We start from the raw sequence: 19,848 nt of genomic DNA, 5'->3' as shown, positions 1-19,848 counted from the left end.
GCAGCACTCATGCAATTGCATTTGTATTGAAACTGATAAGCACTGGGGTGATTCAAAGCAGTGTTAAACATGATTGATGCAGGGAGAGAAGTAGCAAGACACTCTGGAGTCCAGTGTGAGAACCACCAAAATAATGAGGGGAGTTGCATTCTACCTCATTATTCAACATTATTCAGGTCTGCAAAAGCAAACTTGAACTACTTTGGGACCAGATGTGCTGCTTGGTCACAAAAAAAACCTGTGGAAGTCTTCTGAGACAGTCTAAACTGTATGTCCAGAGAAAAACTTACCACTTTGTCAGGGGGTTCTGCAAGTGTTTTCCATCCCTACAGACCAGCCCAGCTGTGCCTGACCTCTCCAAACCATTTTGGATCACATGGCTGACATGTGTGACATGAGTGACAAACCACTCCGTATTCTTTCCTGGAGGAACACTGGCCCTGCTGTCAGCCAGGGTAGATGGGAAGTATAAGCAGCCTTAAATTGGGATGAGAGAAGTGTAGATGTTCAGGGAGAGGTTTAAGAAATGCTTTAAGCTTTGGGTTTGCAGCAGAAACATAAAGAGATCTTTGGAGGGTTTCTTAAGACTGAGAGGCTGTGGTTTGGTGTGCACCCCTGAACGTTGAGCATTAAGTACCAGAAATGCATTGTGCTTAAGCCTCTTAATCCAAGTTTATTCTTGAACAATATTCTACCTATGTTCCCTAAAATGTTACGGGCCACAACTCTGAGGAGATCAGAACTTCCTATCTGGCAACAAATGGCACCCAACATCTTACCCAGGGATCTGATTAGTTATTTAGAGAAGCTTTTTACTTGAAAATTTTAAGTGGTTGTAATAATACTTAATATGTGATATTCCAGTGCAAACTTCTCTTTCAGCAACAATACCAATCACAGCTGGCAATGTTACTGTGTTTGTCCATAACAGCACATTTCTTTTTCCGAATTCAGATGGGGGATTTTTTGGGAAGGTGTATATGGGGCAGTTCCAAAACAAACAAAAATTTATTGAAAATGTGCTTAGGGCAAGTCTATTCTCTAGTTACTGATGCACTCCCTTAAATCTGTCTAGCAAAACAGATGGCATTTTACTATTTTTTTGTTTACTTAGCAAATCCTGCAATGCTGATGTAATCTCTATTCTCTTGGCTAGTTAAACTATCGTGGCAGAAACATAAAACTGTAGAGCTTCCATTGATGATGCGTGGGAAGGAGTGACAAGCACTTCACCTGGAGAACCTCAGAGGCCTTAGGTACTGAAGCTGGGACATGGATGGAATGTCAGTTCCTGATTCCAAATGGTTATGAAACCTGCCAAAAAGCCATTGCCCAGCCTCAGACATGAATGTCCTGGGGAAGTGAGCACAGCTGGATACTGGCCCTGTTGAAAGGCCTGGGTTCTCATTTGTTTTTTCATACTGACCAGCACTCATAGGGACAAGGAGAGTCTGGTGTGCTGGGCACAATTCCATATGGTCATTTCAGGGATTCTTTGGGTTTTCTTGGTCCATCTTATCCCAAAAGGGTAGTAGCAATGGACATGAAAGATGAATGAAATCTGGCTCCCTGACATCAGAAAAGAGGTCTCCAGCCTGCACTGCCCTGCAGTGCTCACAGTCAGACCTCCTTCTCTCAGGTGCAATCACACAGGTCAGGTGTGGTGGTGTTCACAGGGGTCCCAGGACAAGGGAAGAGATGAGAATGTTGACTCCATGTTTCAGAAGGCTGATTTATTATTTTATTATATATATTATAGTAAAAGAAAATTATATATTAAAACTACACTAAAGAATAGAAGATAGGATTTCATTAGAAGGCTTGCAAAGAATAGAAAGGAATGAATAATAAAATCTTGTGACTGTCCAGAGAGTCTGAGACAGCTGGACTGTGATTGGCCATTAATTAAAAACAACCACATGAGACCAATCAAAGATGCACCTGTTGCATTCCACAGCAGCAGATAATTATTGTCTACATTTCATTTCTGAGGCCTCTCAGCTTCTCAGGAGAAAAAATCCTAGCAAAAGGATTTTTCATAAAATATGTCCATGACAGTCAGGTCTGGAATCTGCATTGGCCCAGATGTCAGTTGAGAGAAAGCCACTGGATATACAGGCATACAGATCTGGAAAAGGCATTTGGACTCAGGTTGGGAAATACAGTCAAGTCCTTGAGAAACTGGGTCTTTGTGCATTTTCAGAAGTTATGGAAATTCAAATATTCATTCTTCTCCTTGCCTGGGGAAAGAGAAGGCTCCTCAGGGAGGAAACTGGTCTCATTAGAGAGTTTCTCTAGCTGAATACACAAAGTGCCAGCCTCTCCTGGCTGGTGGTCATTGTCCAAAGGAGCCTTTCTCCTCAAATCCTTTCCATCTGCTACAGGGATGGTGCCCAGAAAAGCCTGGTGGCACTGGCTCGAGCAAGCAGCTAAACTGGGGCACAGCTCTGCTGCTTATCCCTTTTCCTCCAAATGAGAACTTTACACTTCTTTTCCACTTGATCTTGCTTCAGCTCATCCACCAAGACCATGGGACTTGCTGGGAAAGAGCAAATCAAGATGTGATCCAGCTGTATCCTGATGTCCCTGGAGATTGCTGTTCCTGTCTGATGGGGTTAAGTAACTTCAAGGCTAACATAAACCATTATGGTGTACCCAGTTACCTGGCAGCTGGAGTCCTACCTTCCAGTTACATGTTGGCTTTTATACACATATTTTTAAATTTTAATTTAGTTTTGCTTGTTTGTTTGTTTGTTTAATCTGCCCACATTGCATTATTTCATGAGCTGTGGGCTAAAAGTGTGCTCTGCCATTAAAGTCCTCCTTCACATGAATAGAATACCTTTAGTGATGGTAGGCCTGATTTACAGATAAGAAAGGTGTGGGCATAGAGCAGTGACAAGAATAAGTCTGCCCTTTGAAAATGGAATCAGTGGAATGCATACCTATAAGGTGAAGTTCTGAAAGTGATACATGCAGGAATTCTTAAGGGTTTCAGTGCTAAGGTGGTTCAATCCATTATCCAACTCCAAGCCTTTTACAAATTAATATGTAGAACCAACATCTGCATAACAAAGCAGTGCACCAAATGTTGATAACTCTTCTCTAAAGTTAGAAAACAAAGGAAAGACTGTACTTAAGGCATTGAACTTTCCCCCAGGAGGCCTTATTACATTCCTGGCTGCACCTGAAACCCTCTGTGATTTTGATCAATGCATTTTTTAGCTTAGTCTCTGTATTGGATTTGAAAAGGAAGAGAGAGGAAATAGTTCACAGCAAGAATGTTTAACATTGTAGGATCTTAATGTTTCAGACAGAAGAAATACTAATTCACTGATGGAAGGTAAGTTACTTAACTCAGGGTGATTAGACTTCTTCCTGAGAATGCCAATTCAGACACATTCCTTGGATAGCCAGGACTAGTTGGGACCCTTCTGTCTTTATCTCAAAACAATGCAAGAGAGAACACCACTGACCACAAGTAAAATTGTGGTGAATGCAAAACCATGTGACATCCACGACTGAAAGAAGTGGAATTGACCATCACTTATATTCCTTGAACATCGGCTTAGAGTTGTGTGCCCCAAACTTGACCCCAAGACCTGTTTACAGTATACACCAGTGCTTATGCCTGATGCCCAGACCCAGAGGAAGTAGCAAAGAGGAGTGACATCTGAAATGGTAATTCTGTTTTGGTGCTTAATTACAGGTCTGGGCCAAGCACTCTACTGAAGAATGCGATTTACATATCAAAAGCACTTCCTGGACTCCTGCATCTATTGTTTTAACAAGTGGGTTCTGTATTATAGCCGGGCAGTCAGAGCTCTGCTTTGGCCATTCAATGACTAGGCCAGAGGCAAGATTCAATCGAAGCAGTTTCACCCCATTTGTGAGATTTTCAAAAAGACAAAGGAAAGGTAGGGGTGTTGAGGAAAGAGAAGCGAAGGAAAACTGTTGAACATGTGGTGTATAAATGAGCAGGAGTAATAAAAGAGAAAAAATATATCCCTTAAAGACAAAAAAGTTAAGTGGAACAAAAAAGATATGTAATTCACTTTCCATGTAAATCAAGAATTTGAGATCAACTATTCTGTTCCATTGCTAAACTGTAAAGCATGATTTGTATCTATGACTCCAATAAATTTATTTTACTTAGATTAAAGTTTTTTGACATTAGAATTTGGAGAAAATTATCATTTTGGCAAGGTCTCTTTATTCTTCCAGTTTCTCTCACAAAAACAAAAGCTCCCCTGAATGGCGGAATTTCCATCAAGTTTTTTAGAACCACCTTCATTTTTCCATGGGAAGAGAGACTGACAGGGTGACTGATGAATTGTCACACACCATGACTTGCACTTAGAGAAACATATGAAAAAGCTGTGAAGCACAGTGTGAGTGATTTCCTAGGCTACAAAAAAAGAACATTGAAACCTTGTGGTGATCCAAAGACTCCTGTCACTGGGAAAGATTAAGGGTTTCAGGAATATTTCAAATGAAGCTGAGAACTCAAATTGTCTGTGTCCAGTTTATAGCTCCAGCTGTTTCCCCTGAGCAACTTGTTTATTTTCCTTTCCCCATGTATTTCAAGAACTAATGGTTACACATCACTTTGGGGAAAACGAAACATGATCTACTTCCTCAAGTAGACCCAGATTTGTTGCTTAATTGATTAATATTAATTTCAAATTCTCAGTTTATTTTTTGATGTTGCTGTTTAATAAACACGACCATCTATTTCCCTTATGTGTGGTGCTCTGTAAATCATCTGTACAGCTGCTATATCACAGATTAGTGTAGCATTTTAAGTGTATCAAGATCTATATACGGAGTAGACTTCATAATGAGCATATGGTAGAATACTATCATGCTGCTAATGGCAATAAAATACATTTATACAGAACATATAGTATGCTTTCTTTTCAAACTTATTAATTTCTGTATGCTTTAATATACTAGTATATAAGACACCTTCAATGTTAGATTCAGTGTGGGTTGGGGCATGCCTGGCTGCCCAGCTGGTCTTACAGGGAATTTCCAACTTGTCCAAAATCTTCAGTCCCTCTGACCTTAACAGAGAATAATCCTTACATCAACAAACAGCAACAATGGTTCCTTAAAAACAAAACATAAAAAATACTCCAATCCCAGAAAGCATTGAGCATTTCCTCAAAGGAAATAAAAAGTGCATATCAGTGTTATGCAGCATCAAAAGTTAGACACATACTTCAACATCCTCTCCATAAGGACACATAATGGGAAAAGTGCCAAAAAGGGTCAGGCCTTCTAACAAAATCTGTTCTCTGGCAGTGAGTTAGAAAAGAGCAGGGTAAGTAAATACAAAACTTCCTCTAAATATTATCCTAGGCTTTGAACATTCATAGCTCAGAGGTTTCTCAGCAGGACCGTGAGCAATCTTGAGTGCTCTCCCTCGAATTGTTCATGCAAAGTTTTAGCACTTACAGAATCTTAAAATGGAAAGTTCTGAAAATTTAATTGCAGGAGAAACACTACTTTTTTTTAACTCTTTTCAATTCTGTACATTGAAAAAAAAAAGGAAAAAAGGCTTCTTCTGACAATTATTTTTATAAGTTCACATTTTGATAGCAACCATAAATAACGTAACATTGCTCTTGGCTTCTGATAAAATGGGATGCCTCTATCATCTTTAACATTCTTACTAATACACATCCAAAAAGCAATTGCTTGATTTTATTTAGCTTTTCAACAACCCAGAGAGTGACTTGCAAATTATTTCCAATGGAAAAAAATCCAGACTGTTTTTAAATTGTTTGCACCAAATAACAGAAATCCCAAAAATCCTGAGATATAAGTCGTTACCTCTTATAAGGTTACTGTGTATATTCCTTTCCAGAAAGATATCTGAGAGCAATGCTAAAGCATTTGCTTAAAATTAGCAATTACCTTGTCTTTCAATAACACAGTTACACAACTAAAGGCAATTTGGTGAAAAATGTTACACCTCATCAAACACATGCTGCCATAAATTTTACATTTTTAGCACAGGAAATTGCTTTATTCCTGAGGGTCAAAGGCAATGTCTGCTAAGATGTCTGCTCCACAGAAAGCAGATGATGATAATGGATACAATATATTATCCATAAATAGCATTCACTTTGCCTTACTTATTACTTATTGCTGGAGTCCAATAATAGAAAATCAATCTACTTTAGCCTCACCATTACTGGATTCAGTGCGACCAATTTTGTTTCCTTTTGGAATTACATAAATCAAGGTTGTGAGTTCATTTTCCTGTTCCACAAACACTTCATATTTTTACACTCAACCTCAGTGAGTGGCATGTATGATTACATCAATGTCACCTTCTTTCAGATGCCTTAATAGATTGTGCAGTCAGCACTGGGTTGCATGACTGGGACCAACTCTTTGTAAAAATACTTTATTTACTCTCTTCCAGTCTAATTAACAGCAAACAAACAAACCCCCAAAAGACACCACCAGATTCTGTTTCCTTGGATATTTTCCCAAGAATACATTCAGGATGTGCATGCAAAATATAGTTATCCACAACACACCAATAATTTTAATTTCTTTTTTCAAATTCAACCCTATGCATGTAGGCTTTTCCCAAAGGCTTGACCTCCAGATTCCTGTTTCCTCAGGGCTTTCCGACAGACATAAAGCTTAAGGCAAAGTGTTATTTAGACTCCATAAACTCCCCATGCCTGACCACTTGACCTCTGATCGCCCAGGCTGCTCCTTAGCTGATTTCCCAGCAGACTTGGCCTGTGCCAACTAGAACAGTTCAAGAGTAGTGCACGTTAAACACCATTTCCAGCGAGCTCTATGGATAGCTCTGCTCCAAGTCTGCTCCCTCAATGCTATCTCAGCAGGTGTTGCACCCTCAAATACTACATGCTTTCATTTAAGTGACCTAATTTTTTTTTTTTTTTTTTAAACTGGGGGAAAGAAAGCTGTGGAAGTGAAACTTTTAAACAAAAGACAATAAACAGCCACTTTCAAATACAATGAACTGGATAAAAAGCCCTGCAGACATAAGCAAGTTATGCTTGAAGGCCACAGAATGACAAACAGCACAGGGGAGCTCCAGGGCCATTTGAGATGTAGTGCTCATTGGCCAATCTGATCTTAAGGGGAATACAGCCCTAAATAATATGGACATGAGCTAGGCTATGCCTCCAGGCAGGGAGAGAGGCTGTGTCCTGGCCATCTACAGTTTAGCAGAGGCATAGCTAAACTATTGCCTGTGATCTTTGTGTGACTGAGAACCAGACTGAGCTGTATGATAGCGACGCTCTCACCACTTACAAAGTAAGTGGGTAGGTACAAAAATGGCAAAAGCAGATTTGCTGCCTGAAAAGATATTTTGATAGCTAAAAAATTTGATTAATTTCACAATTCTTGAATGAAGTCTCCTTTGCAAGGACAATGCTTCAAAACTGCTTAAAAGTTAAAATTAAAGTGACATTTTTGTCACTTAAAAGTGACAAATTTCTTCTGGTATTCTTCAGGTCAATTCAAGTCCAAGTCTGTATTAAACAACAAGATCCTATGTGAAGTCCCACCTTCTCATCTAAAGTTACTTTGGAAGCTCAGTGAAAGCACTGGGCTCACAGCAGACAATGCTCTAGCTGGAATATTGAGGAACCTCCACCCTTCTGGGAATTCCCGTTCCCAGAATACTGCTTGTGTATTGCTCCTTCATTTAGTGCTTCAAGAAAAGTTGAAATGAAGGGAAATGGACAATATAAACTCTTGCATGACATTATAATTAAATCTGTGACTTGTCAAAATCTTTGTTTAACAGGACGAGCACACTTAGCCAGATCCCATATGTGTGTTAATTATAGCAAGAAAGCAAACAAAATGTCAATATTTAAAACAAATCCTACCAACAGGAAATGGTTATCAAGCTGTGATAAAATGTTTATCAGGAAATGTTTTTACACTATCCAAAACATTTCCTGTCTGTAACCTTTCTTTGTGGGAAGAAGAATATCTGTGGTGCTAGAAATAGAATCTTTGCAAGGAATTAAATGACAGTGCTTATAGAAAATGGTAATAGTCACAGATCTAGCTTCTTTCCTGTTTTCTTCTTTGTACATAGTATGATGTAACTCAGAAAGAAAACTGTTTTCGGAAGTTACATAGGCATCAGTAAAGCTTGTACATCACAGATTTAAAAATAATTCAAAGCAAATTTTTCATAGGTAATATCTAAACATGGAGGTAGTGGAAACTTGAGCCTTTGCTCCCTGAGACTGACACTGAAACAGTATTTCTATTAAAATATCTGAAAAGATCAAAAGAGATTAATTAGGCTGAAAAACAGTACTATTGAAAGCACCAAAAGATGATACTCAAGGGGAAGGGGAGCCAGAAATTATCTGTTGAAATGCTTACTCAAAAATCATGAAGAATTATATTTCCATAATCATGACTTTTCAAAACCAGGAAAATGCTGATTGGTTGAAAACATTATGGGTAGTATCACAAAATCACAACAGAGCTTGCATTTGAATATAAGCAAATACTTGTCAGGATCAACCTATAAGACTTTACTGAAAATAGAAGCATGATAGACAATTCTTCCTAGGTTTGTTCTATCAGCCATATGATATCTAACTTGTAGTCTGTTATTCCATTCTTAAAATAGTCCATCCTCCCAAAAAAGAGCAGTGAAATTTAATGGCTTTTTAAAGGGAATTCAGCCACTAAAACTGCTTGAGTATTTGGAAAAATTAGGTTATTGTGAAATAATCTGTTTATTAATCAACACTTAAACAAAAGACATTTTGCTTCGATTAAAAACTGTTATTTTTTCCTATTTTAACTGCAGGTTCTATACCTCTTATTGCATTCTTTTTTCCTGTACATGGAAACTACAATGGAGCTAATTTCTTGTACAATGGAACTAATGATAGAATCCTAAAAGTGGAAAGAACTTCAGCAGGTCATCTGATCAATTTTCATGACCTGAATTAGGATCAACAAAAGTTACTTTAATTTTTATCTACAATCTCAAATCATGGAAACTGCAACTTCACTGGGTAATCAATTCCCAAATTCCTTATTACCACTGTGAGAGCAGTTTCCTCTCTTGCCAAAGCTGAATCTCCTTGGCTTCAATATTTTTCCTGATCATGCAGTGATCAAAAATTCTCCTTGCTCTTTGCAGTAGCATTTTCTCACAACCTGGCAATGTTTCTTTTCTGCCCTAAGATACTGTTTTCGGACATCCCAGTACAAGGTTTACCTGTTTTGATGTGATGCTACTGTACAAGGTAAAATTGGACTGCCTTGCAGTGCACCATCAGTCCTTCCTGGCTTCATGTCAAACAGAAATGGAATGAGCATCATCCTAGTCATTAAGTGAAATATTGGAAGGATCTACAAGTTGCTTGCAAGCAGAGACAGGCACATATTAGAATCATACAATCATAGCATAGTTTTGGGTTGGAAGGGACCTTTAAAGGTCATCTAGACTAACCTCCCTGCAATGAGCATTCCTTTCCATTCCAATTCCCTTCCTTTCATTGCTGCTGAGTTCTAAATTTGGCATTACATTTAGGAAAGAAGAAAAACAACCCAGGGATAGTTCAGATGAAAGGAAGAAAATGAATCAGTTCAAAAAATGGCAAGTAAGGAAAGGCAGAAATAACTGGATCAGGTTTTTACTTGAAGGCATAAATAATGGAGGCCACTTCCCACTTTCCCTGTCAGAAATTTGTGCACCATTTCTCGTTTGAACTCCTGAGGCTTTAATACATCTCCACTGCTTTTTATTATGTTTTTTTCTTTTCCATTAAATTAAAATGCCACTCAGTACCTAATATTTTCTCATTGTAAGGAAGCTAAAAACTGCAATTACCTTTAAACTCTTTTCAATAAGCTAAACAAATAATTCCTTTATCTATGGCTAATTTTCAAGCCATTGATCATCTTCATGCAGCCTATCCCACTTTTAACATCCCTATCCAAATGTATAGTAGCATAAATGCAGCATCCTAATAACTGACCTAAAATACTAATTACTGGATGCAAATTACTTTTCAATTACTGTTGATTCCTGTCTGGGCACATTAATGAATGAAATCAGCCTTTTTCACTTTTACATCCTCTGTCATTCAGCTGTTGTTCACCAAACTCAATCCTTTAGCTACGTGTTTCGGAATGCAGTTTGTCTGCTTGTAGATCTACATCTATTGCTTGTAGATTTAGGGACACCACCGTATCAAACTGCATTTTGTTTCAGAGGATCAAATACACCACCTGCTCCACTGCTTCTAAGTGTGACCTTCCATGAGTCACATTAAGCATAACTCCTAGAAAAATACCCAATATTGTCTTAAAATATGCACTGTAGAACTGATACACACAATTGTTTTAGGGGACAATTACTCTTTGCTTTACTGCCAATCTAAATATTAATAGCTTCAGCTTCCAGCCTAAACCATTCTGTGATTCTTTGATTCCATGCACTGGGCGGCAGATCAGGGAAGAGCACTGGTGGTCGGCACAGCACTGCAGGCACTCCATGCATGATATAGGTGAAGAATGGGATGAAAGGCACGTGTAGGCCATGGATTGAGACTGCCATGCAACAGAGCAAATATGGAGAACATACACGTGTGGAACCTCTGCTCCTTTGGTAACTCTAAGGACAGAGTTTTTGCAACTTTAGGTACTTACACAAACCTCATTTTTGGACTGCCAGAGGCTTGCATCTGAGTACACAAATCTTTAAAATGTCAAAACATCCTTATGAAGCTGTCATTCCCACAAAAAAACCTGACACCTTCCCTAGGGCATAAAAAGAATTTAATTTTTGATGGGAGTTCCTTAGCTCCAGAGCAAACTTTCTCCTTCTGAATAAGGTTTCCACAGCAATAATGTAACAATATCATTGGGTATGGCAGCAAGGGTCTCTGAGAATTTCCCACAGCCAAACAATTGTCACACTCAAGGCAAGAGACACAACCAGGCATAACAGCCAGATTGTTGCTTTTAGGAAAACTTATCAAGTGTATCTTCTTTGGGGGTGCTTAACTTCAAGCATAAGCCATAGGAGATACAGAATACTTAATATCTCCTCACTTCCTTTGAGAAAAAAAAAAAAAAATTAAACGATTGCAGGTTGGAACGGCATAGCAATATTTGACATTCCCCTTTGACCATGCGTGTGGTTGACACGCGTATTTTGGCCCAGGCAACAGCCTGGAGCGGGCTGCGCAGGGACCTGCTGGAAGCACCGTCCCTGGAGGTGTTGAAGGAAAGCCGGGATGTGGCACTCAGTGTCCGGTCTAGCTGTCACGGGGTGCCGGGTCACAGGCTGGGCTCAGCACCTCAGAGGTCTTTCCCAAGCCGATTGAGTCTGTGATTCGGAGCCGGGAAGGGGTGGTGTCACCCGCGACGCCGAGCTCGCTCTGGGCATGACTCTTCCCAAAGCAGCCATGTCATCCCGGGGCCAGGCCCTGGGAGAGCTCCAGCCTCTCCCGCAGCTCTCCCCGGCAGCCAGCACTGCCCCTCAGCCGCGGGGCCCTTCCCCGGGACTCCCAGGACAGCGGCGGCCGCTCCCGGCTCCTGCTGCAGTGGGTGGATCCTGGGAGGCGCCAGCCGCTTCCCTCCGCTTCCCCTCTCCCTGCGGGCTCGGCGCTGAGGAGGCGCCTGAGCGCGGCAGCATCTTCCCTTGGCTCGCCGGGCCGGGGGGAGGAGCCGCCACCGCCGCCGCCTCGGAGAAGGAAGGTAAGCTGCGGAGCACGGGGGTGGGAAGGGGAGGGAAGGGAAGGGGCTTGGCTCCCCCCCTTCCCTGTGCTTTCCCTCCCTGGGCGGCCGGCGGTGGGGAGCGGGAGCGGTAGCGAGGCCGGGTGCGGCCGCCCGCCCGCCCGCCTGCCCGTGCTGCGTGTGCTGGGCCGGGCTGGGGCTGCGCTCCGCGGGGCCTCGTTTCTCAGGCACCTGGTGTGTAAATGGCCGATCACGGGGATGGCGGTGTGTCTGTGTGCGTGTCTGTGAGTCTGTCTGCGTGTGCTCCGTCAGGAGTCCCGTGTGTGTGGTGCCGGTGCGCGCTGCCCGCAGGTGCGCAGAGGTGTGGCGATGGTGGCACTACAGGCGAGCTGAGCTTGCCGGCCCGGTTGTGGTTTTAAGGAAAAGGAGGGATACTTTGGAAAGCAGTCACCGTTTGTTTATTGTGTCGGAGATGGGAGGATTTCGTGGCGTTTCCTTGGCAAGTGAAATTGCTAATATCAGGCACAGTTAGCAAAGAGGTTTTACTCAGGTTACGAATGGGGTGAGGTCTGTAGGAGTGATGCTCGTGTGCCATCAGAAACTATTTGGGCTGATGAACGATGTGCTTTCCAGTGCATTAAGGGAACTTATAGGAAAGATGGGGCAATCCTATTTATAAGAGAATGTCGTGAGAGGACAAGGGGAAACAGGTTCAAATTGAAAAGGAGTTTCAATATTTAGATTAGATGTTAGGAAAAAATCTTCACTGTGGTTGGTGAGGTATTGGAACAGGTTGCCCAGAGAGCTGTGGATGTTCCATCCCTGGAGGTGTTCAAGGCCGATTTCGATGGGGCTCTGAGCAACCTGGTCTAGTGGAAGGTGTCCCTGCCCATGGCAAGGGCTGAAACAAAATTATGTGTGTGGTCCCTTCCAAGCCAAATCATTCTATGATTCCACGTTGGAGGATGTGAAAGCAAACACAAGGTAAAGGAAATGTTTAGAAGTAATTGTCCTGCTTAGTGTTGATAGAAGAGATAATACCATCCAGATATAGGAAATAAATGTGACACAATTATGTAGGATGTGAATGAAGTGATGGACTGTAAAGTAGCAGGAAGAGACTGTGTATAAAGGAAAACAGTCAAGTGTATAATTGCTTTGAGACAAGAAAATTATAAGAGCTTTTGATGGTGTCTGCTATAGACCACAGAGTTGGATTTGTATAAGAATATTGCTTACTGAGAGATACTGTCAGGAATTATGTCACAGATGGATTTCTTTCTTAGACTGTAGAATCACAGAATGGTTTGTATTGGAAGGGACCTTAAAGATCATCTGGTTCCAGCCTCCCTGCCATGGGCAGGAATACCATTCACTAGACCCGGTTGCCCCTGACCACATCCAGTGGCCTTGAACACTGCCAGGGATGAGGCATCCACAACTTTTCTCAGCAAACTGTGCCCTCACCACTATCTGAGTAAACAATTTCTTCCTTGGATGTGATCTGATTCTGTCCTCTTGTAGTTTAAATCCATTCGCCCTTGTTCAATCACTATCTGCCTGTGTAAAAAGTTACTCTCCCTCCTTTTTACACTCCTTCCTCCTTTCAGTACTTAAAGAGGGCTTTTTATAAGTGCCCTTTAAATACTGAAAGGCCACAGTGAGGTGGCCTGGAGCCTCTTCTTCTCCAGGCTGAACAGCCAAGAGATGCAGGTGATGGCATCATTTAGACACACAGTGATCCAGATGATCTTATATACAGCTTGCCCAATAAGCACTGAATTGCCTTAGACTGGCTCTCAGGTAAGCAGTGTGAAAGTTCTGGGAGAAGGTGGTTCATTAGTCAGCTTGTGATCTTGGATCACTTTTCTAATTAGATTAAATAAATAGAAATAAAATAGGTGACTAAACAGGTTTGAAATTCTTTGTTTTAGAAACTTGGAACAATCAAGAGGATTAATTAGTGATGTAGTTTGTACAGGAGTCCTGAGGGCCCTATAAAGTAAAGAAGGTAGAAAGCTGTTTTATGCCAAAGGTAGAATCCATCTGGAATTTATGTCCAAAAAAAATTAAATAGGTCTGTTGAAAACAACTGCCAACCATCTAAAAGGATTTTAGAAATAAAGACTAGAAAAAGAATAGTCAAGCAAAGTGAAAGTGAAGAGGTAAAGTGCCGGTTCGATAGTAAGAATTGCAAAGGAATAGCAAAAGTAATTCTTAGTTGGTTACAGAGAATTGTTTTTTTAAGTTTCTTTAATCATGTAAGTGAAAAAAATAATAGAAGTAAGACCACTGATTGATAAATTTGAGGTAAAATGGCCTTGTAGTTTAAATCCATTGGCATCATGATGCATATCATCTGTTGCAGTTTGGAGGAGGGTACTGCAGTGAATATACTTAATGTTAGATACTCCAACTTTTGCCTTGAAAGAATAACATTTTGTCTCTTAATTATTTTTTAAGGGTTGAGAAACCTCTGCTTGTTATGTCTCATGCTGTTATGCTCTTGCCACTTGATGTCCAGCAGTTCCAGTATCAGAAGACTGGAACAGTACATTTGGGTATTTAACAGTATCATTTATTGATGGAGGAAGTGGGGTAACTTTTCTTTCTCATGCACATTCTATTTACTGTTTTTTCTCTCTCCTATAACATGCAGCATCTTCTTAGGCAGACAGCATTAAGAGTAGTAACAAATAGATTAATTTTGGATTAATTATGGATTAATTTTGTTTCCCTAAAGCTGGTTCATTGACCTCTCATGTTGGAAGGTCAGAATTAAGCTAAGTTATCAATTCTACCAAATCAGTTGTGTAGTAAATGAAGTTCTATGTAGAATATAAAGTAAGTAAGAGCCAACAATTGCATCAGTTGTAGGCACACAGTGGAACTTGCATCAGGAGCAAAGAATTCACAATCTGGTGTCATGGAGCAAGAAAGGAAGGAGAGAAGATTATACTTTAGTTGGAGTTTGAGGTTTTCCAAACAACCACTCACTGTTAAGGTCTGCAATTTTTTGGTAATGGAAAATGCCACATCAGTGGAAGAATAAATTATGAACTGAGTTCTGTCAATTTATTGTCAGCACTGGGTGTAGTACTGGCATTTCACTGTACATGAAGAAAGAAGATAATTTTGGAAATAGTCTTCCTAGAAAGAAATGTGACCTGTTAAAGGAGTGCATGTTGGCAGTATTGGTGATCTGATCTCTCCTGCAAAATTGCTTGGACAAGTTAGCATCATGTAATGACTACTCTTGTAGGAAACTGCTGAGAAATCAGGAATACCAGAGAAGGTTAGGTGCCTTTTCTAAAAGTCTTATCAAGTCACTTTTCTCTGTGACTTTTGCTTTGTAATCTTTCCTAAGCCTGTGGTTAGAGTCCTTGGGGAAGAAGCTGCAGACCTCTGAATCAGCAGATGAGGTTCATAAATGCTCAGGTTAAGTGGGAGAAAATACTAAGTGGAGTTCTGAAAATTTTTGTTTGCTTGCCAAGTTCCTAGAGAGAGACTCTACAAGAATGTTTACATTCAGATGAGTCAGTGAACCTGTTTAAATATTTAGGATTAAATGGTCTGAGGCTGTTAATGAAGCTTGGCTACCAGATTTAGTATTTATGTTCTTTAACTCAATCTTATGTGTACTGAAGAAGCGTCTGTGTCTTACCCAAAGACCTATTGTGGCTGGACCAAAACGATGGTCAAAGCTTCCAGTTTCCAAGACCTAAACTCAGACTGCCAGAGTATGCTGTCCAGATTCTTAATTGTACTTGGATTCCAGATAAGAGATTTGTGGAAGTTTAATATAAATATTTTTATATCAAAAGACTGTGCATGGCCTCAGGAAATGAATGTTTACAATAATGATATTTTCTCCTTTAGATTTGCACTTCAGAATTTTTTTTTTGGGAAATACAGGTAGTGAAAGTTATAAAACGTTTTCAGGCATGAGAAATGTTTCTGGCTCACCTTTTTACTTTCTAAAATAAGTATTGCATTCTTTTTAAATGTTGTAGCTAGCTATTTTAAAGTAATGGGTTTTAGCAGTTGTGCACATATTATAAGATTTAGTAGACAAACAATCCCAGTAACTTGTCTGAAATAGCTAGGATATGTTTTTCTCCTGTACCTGATTTACTCAAATATAGAGGTTTTTGTCTTTTCATTTTTGATAAAAATACTGTTTTTTCTTTGCTTGACTGCCTTCACAATGGTTATTTTTCTGGAGAAAAACTCATGCAAGTAGGAAAATATATGAATAATTGCTAATATTTTAAACGTATATGGATAAGAATGGTTCTTAAACAGGTTTAATTTTTTTCTGTCTTAATTTTTGGGATCCCCAGGTGGATATATACTCCTAAATCAATTACAGGTTTTTAGAAAGGACAGCTTTGCAGATACAGATATGTGGCACTCAGTATGTACTTTTATTAGAAGACATGAATTTGAGTAACAGAATAAACTGGCATAATTTGAGTCACCCTGTGTACTCCTGTGGGGTTGCTCAGAAATAAGGTGTCTGTGTTTGCAGAGCAAACTGAAAATTGAGTTGCCAAATTGGTAATTTTATCATAGTTATACAGAAGATAAAACATGTTCTAACTTTTGAGTTGGGAGGGCATGTAACTGATCTTTGTTATAGAAAAGTCAAGGCAAAACCGTCGGGAGTCTGAAAAGTAATGAAGTGGAGCACTTTTTATTAATTAACTGGGGTGGTTAGATCCTAGTGTATCTTTATGCTAACAAATCAACTGCTTTTAAGTGAAACTATGCTTTTGTCTGAACTGGTGCAATTGAAGTGAAATACTGGAACCTGAAGAATCATGGATATCAGTTTTGTATCAAATGGTGCTGCAAAATACTGGATAGCCTTGATAGTCAATGTCACAGGAGGACTACTAGCATACTTGAAATTAAATGTTTCAGAACAGTTCAGTAGTACAGGCAAAGGCCTTGATTAGGGGAGTTGTTTCTACTTTAAATAGAGATAATGTACACAAAATCAATTGTTGCGTTCTGATTGTTTGAACAAGTATGTTGGAGAAAATAAGCAATTGCTTAACTGCAAGAGCTCAGCAAGTTCCCCCATTTCCATGAAGGCATAAATCTTGATAAAAGGCTGTGTGTGCTTATTCAGGGCTCTGCTCAGCTGCACAGGCAGAACTGTCTGGTGCCATTTAGTTCTTGGCTGCTGCTCCAGCTTGGCATGGATGTGTGGATATCCCGTGGGTCCTGTATCATATCTGCCAGCCCTGTAGGGTGTCAGGGATCCCCAAGGTCATCTCAAATACCAGTAGGTGCTGATTTGTAGGTGACTGAGTCAGCTCTTCAGTCTGTTCTAGTTGAAGGGGAATATAACTTGGCTTCTGATTGTTTCAGTTTGGTTGTGTGTTTGAGCCTTAAGCTCAAAATCACCATGGACTTTCACACATGAGCTAAATTCTTCATGCAATGTCTCAAACTAGGTGTATAAAATACACTCTGTGTGTGTAGATTTGTGGGTTTTGTCAAAGCTAAAGCTTAACAGTTGTGCATATTCAGTATGGTCAAGCTGCAGAGTTGTTCAGGTTTTTATTTGTTTCAAGAAAATAATTTTTGTTTGTTTATTCAGTAGATTACATGTTGAATCATTAACATTTATCATACTTAAGTCATACTAATTTCATGTATTTTGTGTAATTGGATTAGGTCTTATGGCATGAAGTCTTTCATAAGACATGTTTAATAGTAAGAAAGGTATTTTATGCAGTTACATTCGATACTTGTTTTAATGTGGTATTAGTCTGAAAATTAATTCAGTAAAATGGTGACTTGTTTGTTGGATGTCATTCTGCCTGTAGTCAGAATTTTAGACACATGTGATTTTATGGGAGAAATACACAGATTTTAGCTATGTCTGAACCAATGTACCTCAAAGAAAATGATGTGTACAATTTTCATCACTGTGAAAGAGACCTATACAGCTTCAGAGCTGCTTCTCATTTTTGTAGTTTTACTGAAAACAGTGTTGCATGGCTTTATGTTAGGAAATAATTTTAGGATAGTAGAGTTGTGCATATTTGTGAACAAACATCTGGTCTGAAGATCTGTTTCTATTGATAATGTATGTCATAGAAATGATACAGGTAATTTACAGGGCTGACAATATTTTCTGAAACAGAATGAATTTTTTAGCAGCTCTCAGTAAACCTGAAAAGACACAAATGTTTTTCTAGCATTGGTTTCAGAATGGAACTGGAATAAGTAAATTTGAAGGCTTAAGCAGAAATTGAATTCTCTGAGCAGTGTGCTTTTTCTTTGCTGAAAGAAATGTCTTAAAGCATTATGTCAGGAAGGTTCTCAATTTATTTCTACTGCAATGAAAGGACATTGGAGTATGGTGCTCATAAAACATCTTTCTTTCCAATCACAATCTGATTAATTTTCCTATTTGTTTTAAAAAAATGTTTTGTCCAAGAATTAATATTTTAGGTAAGACTACAGAAGAGCAGAGTCTGCCTAACTGATCATTGTATAGTTGTATGTAACAGCAAAACTGAGGGCTTTGCATTTCTTGTTTTCTCACCCCACAGAAGAAGATAACTATCTTAACTGGCTCAATATTAAGTGCATGTGGTTTCAGAAAGTATTGTTGCAGCAATATGATATGATGATTTTAACCACAGCTCTCTCTCTGCAGGGGGACACAAGCACAAATCCATATGGAGGATGAACCTCCTCCTCAAGGAGTCAGTGCCAAGGTCAGAGTGTTGATTTTTATTGGGAATTCTGTACTGCTCTGCTCGAAAGGTTCCATTTAGCAATAGCTTAGTACATGAAAGTACTTTTCAAGATAGACAGAAAACAAAAGCTATGGTTAGAAGAAATTATACTAGCTGAAGAAATCTTAAGTCATCCACAAAATATTAGAAGAACAATATGTTCATATAACATTAGAGATTGGTGTCTAAGTCTGCCTTTCATGACTTCATGCAATATAATGAGGGAACTGATCACTTACGGGATATGAATATTGATAGGCTAAGAGTTGAAGCTGGTTTTCATATTTTTGAAACAAAATATAATGTGGAACTGTGTGAGGGGAGAATGTCTTGAAAAGTGGAAGAATATCTCTTACTGAGTGTAACTAATAATTCCAGAGACAGGATTTAGATTATGGATTTTTTGTCTGATAAAGTTTTGGTTCTTTTTTTTTTTTTTTTAATCAGTATCATAAGTATTTCCTTGGGTGCTTTTTATAAGAGTAGTTGGGGAGTTTTTTCTTTCAGTGTATTATTTTAGTGTTAAGAAATGCTACAGTTTGAGGGTTTTTTTAACATCAGTTAATTATGAGGGTATGACACGAGTGCTTTGTAGAATAAGGTTACAGAAAAAACCAACTTTTCTGTATAAGATGAATGGGTTCTGACCCACTGAGCACTTGGAATTTAGAGCCCACATTATAAAGAAACCAATATGTTATTCCAGTAAAGGAATCTGTAAAATTGAAGGACACCCTGACTGTCCTTTTGAATTTCAGGCTTCTTCAGTCTTGCACAAAAGTGGGATGCAGTTTTGTTGATGCGGTTGGAAGAATAGTCTGTGATGCTTTCAGTATTTATTATCATATCTTAAGAGGGCCTAAAATTCTCTGTAGAATGAATAGTAACCTCTTGACATAAAAGAAATTATTCTGCAAGCAGCAGATGAACGAAGACTGATTCCATATGGATTCTGGTCCTTCATCCCTGATAACCCTGCTACGTGTCACAAGGAACAATGTCTTCTAGGATTAGCTTGGACCTACTTGCTCACTGACTTATTTCATAACATAATGTCTGTTTGTCCAGCTGCCTGCTGCCAAGCTGATTGTGTCAGCAGAATCTTACTTCCCTTTCACTTGCAAATTTGGCTGAAGTTGGTCAGTTATTTGCTGCAAGGAGATGGGGAAAGAACTGGTGTGATCAAAACCGCAACATTTTTTCCTGTGAAGATGGCCAGTCCTTCTTTCCCCTCCTCTGAAGTAAATAATAGAGAAAGAAATGTGTGATTAGCTGGTATTATTCAAAAGAATATAATTTAGGATTGATTTAGGGTGTTGGTTTTGATTTACTAATGTTATGTATATTCCTGTGTATATTTTTT

At 39.4% G+C, this 19,848-nt stretch overlaps 1 protein-coding gene across 4 annotated transcripts in view; it reads left to right on the top strand.

Moving 5' to 3' along the window:
* The first annotated feature begins 11,657 nt into the window (after nt 1-11,657).
* The window catches only part of LOC118691672 (RCC1 and BTB domain-containing protein 2), a 34,461-nt gene continuing 26,270 nt past the window's right edge, over nt 11,658-19,848 (top strand). For 3 of the 4 annotated variants that reach the window (XR_004981058.1, XM_036391022.1, XM_036391014.2), the window contains exons 1-2: nt 11,658-11,745; nt 18,404-18,464. Coding sequence is in view for 3 of the 4 variants with exons in the window: in XM_036391022.1 (XP_036246915.1) it covers nt 18,426-18,464 (39 nt within the window). In the remaining variant the exon portion in view is untranslated. Of the gene's footprint in view, nt 11,746-11,865; nt 11,959-18,403; nt 18,465-19,848 lie in introns of those variants that run through there. The other variant, XM_036391030.1, reaches the window with a different exon arrangement.

The sequence above is a fragment of the Molothrus ater genome, chromosome 2, assembly GCF_012460135.2.
Source record: "Molothrus ater isolate BHLD 08-10-18 breed brown headed cowbird chromosome 2, BPBGC_Mater_1.1, whole genome shotgun sequence".
In the NCBI taxonomy this organism is placed as follows: domain Eukaryota; kingdom Metazoa; phylum Chordata; class Aves; order Passeriformes; family Icteridae; genus Molothrus; species Molothrus ater.
Note: the sequence above shows the minus strand (reverse complement) of the source record. Positions and strands in the feature narration are given on the sequence as shown.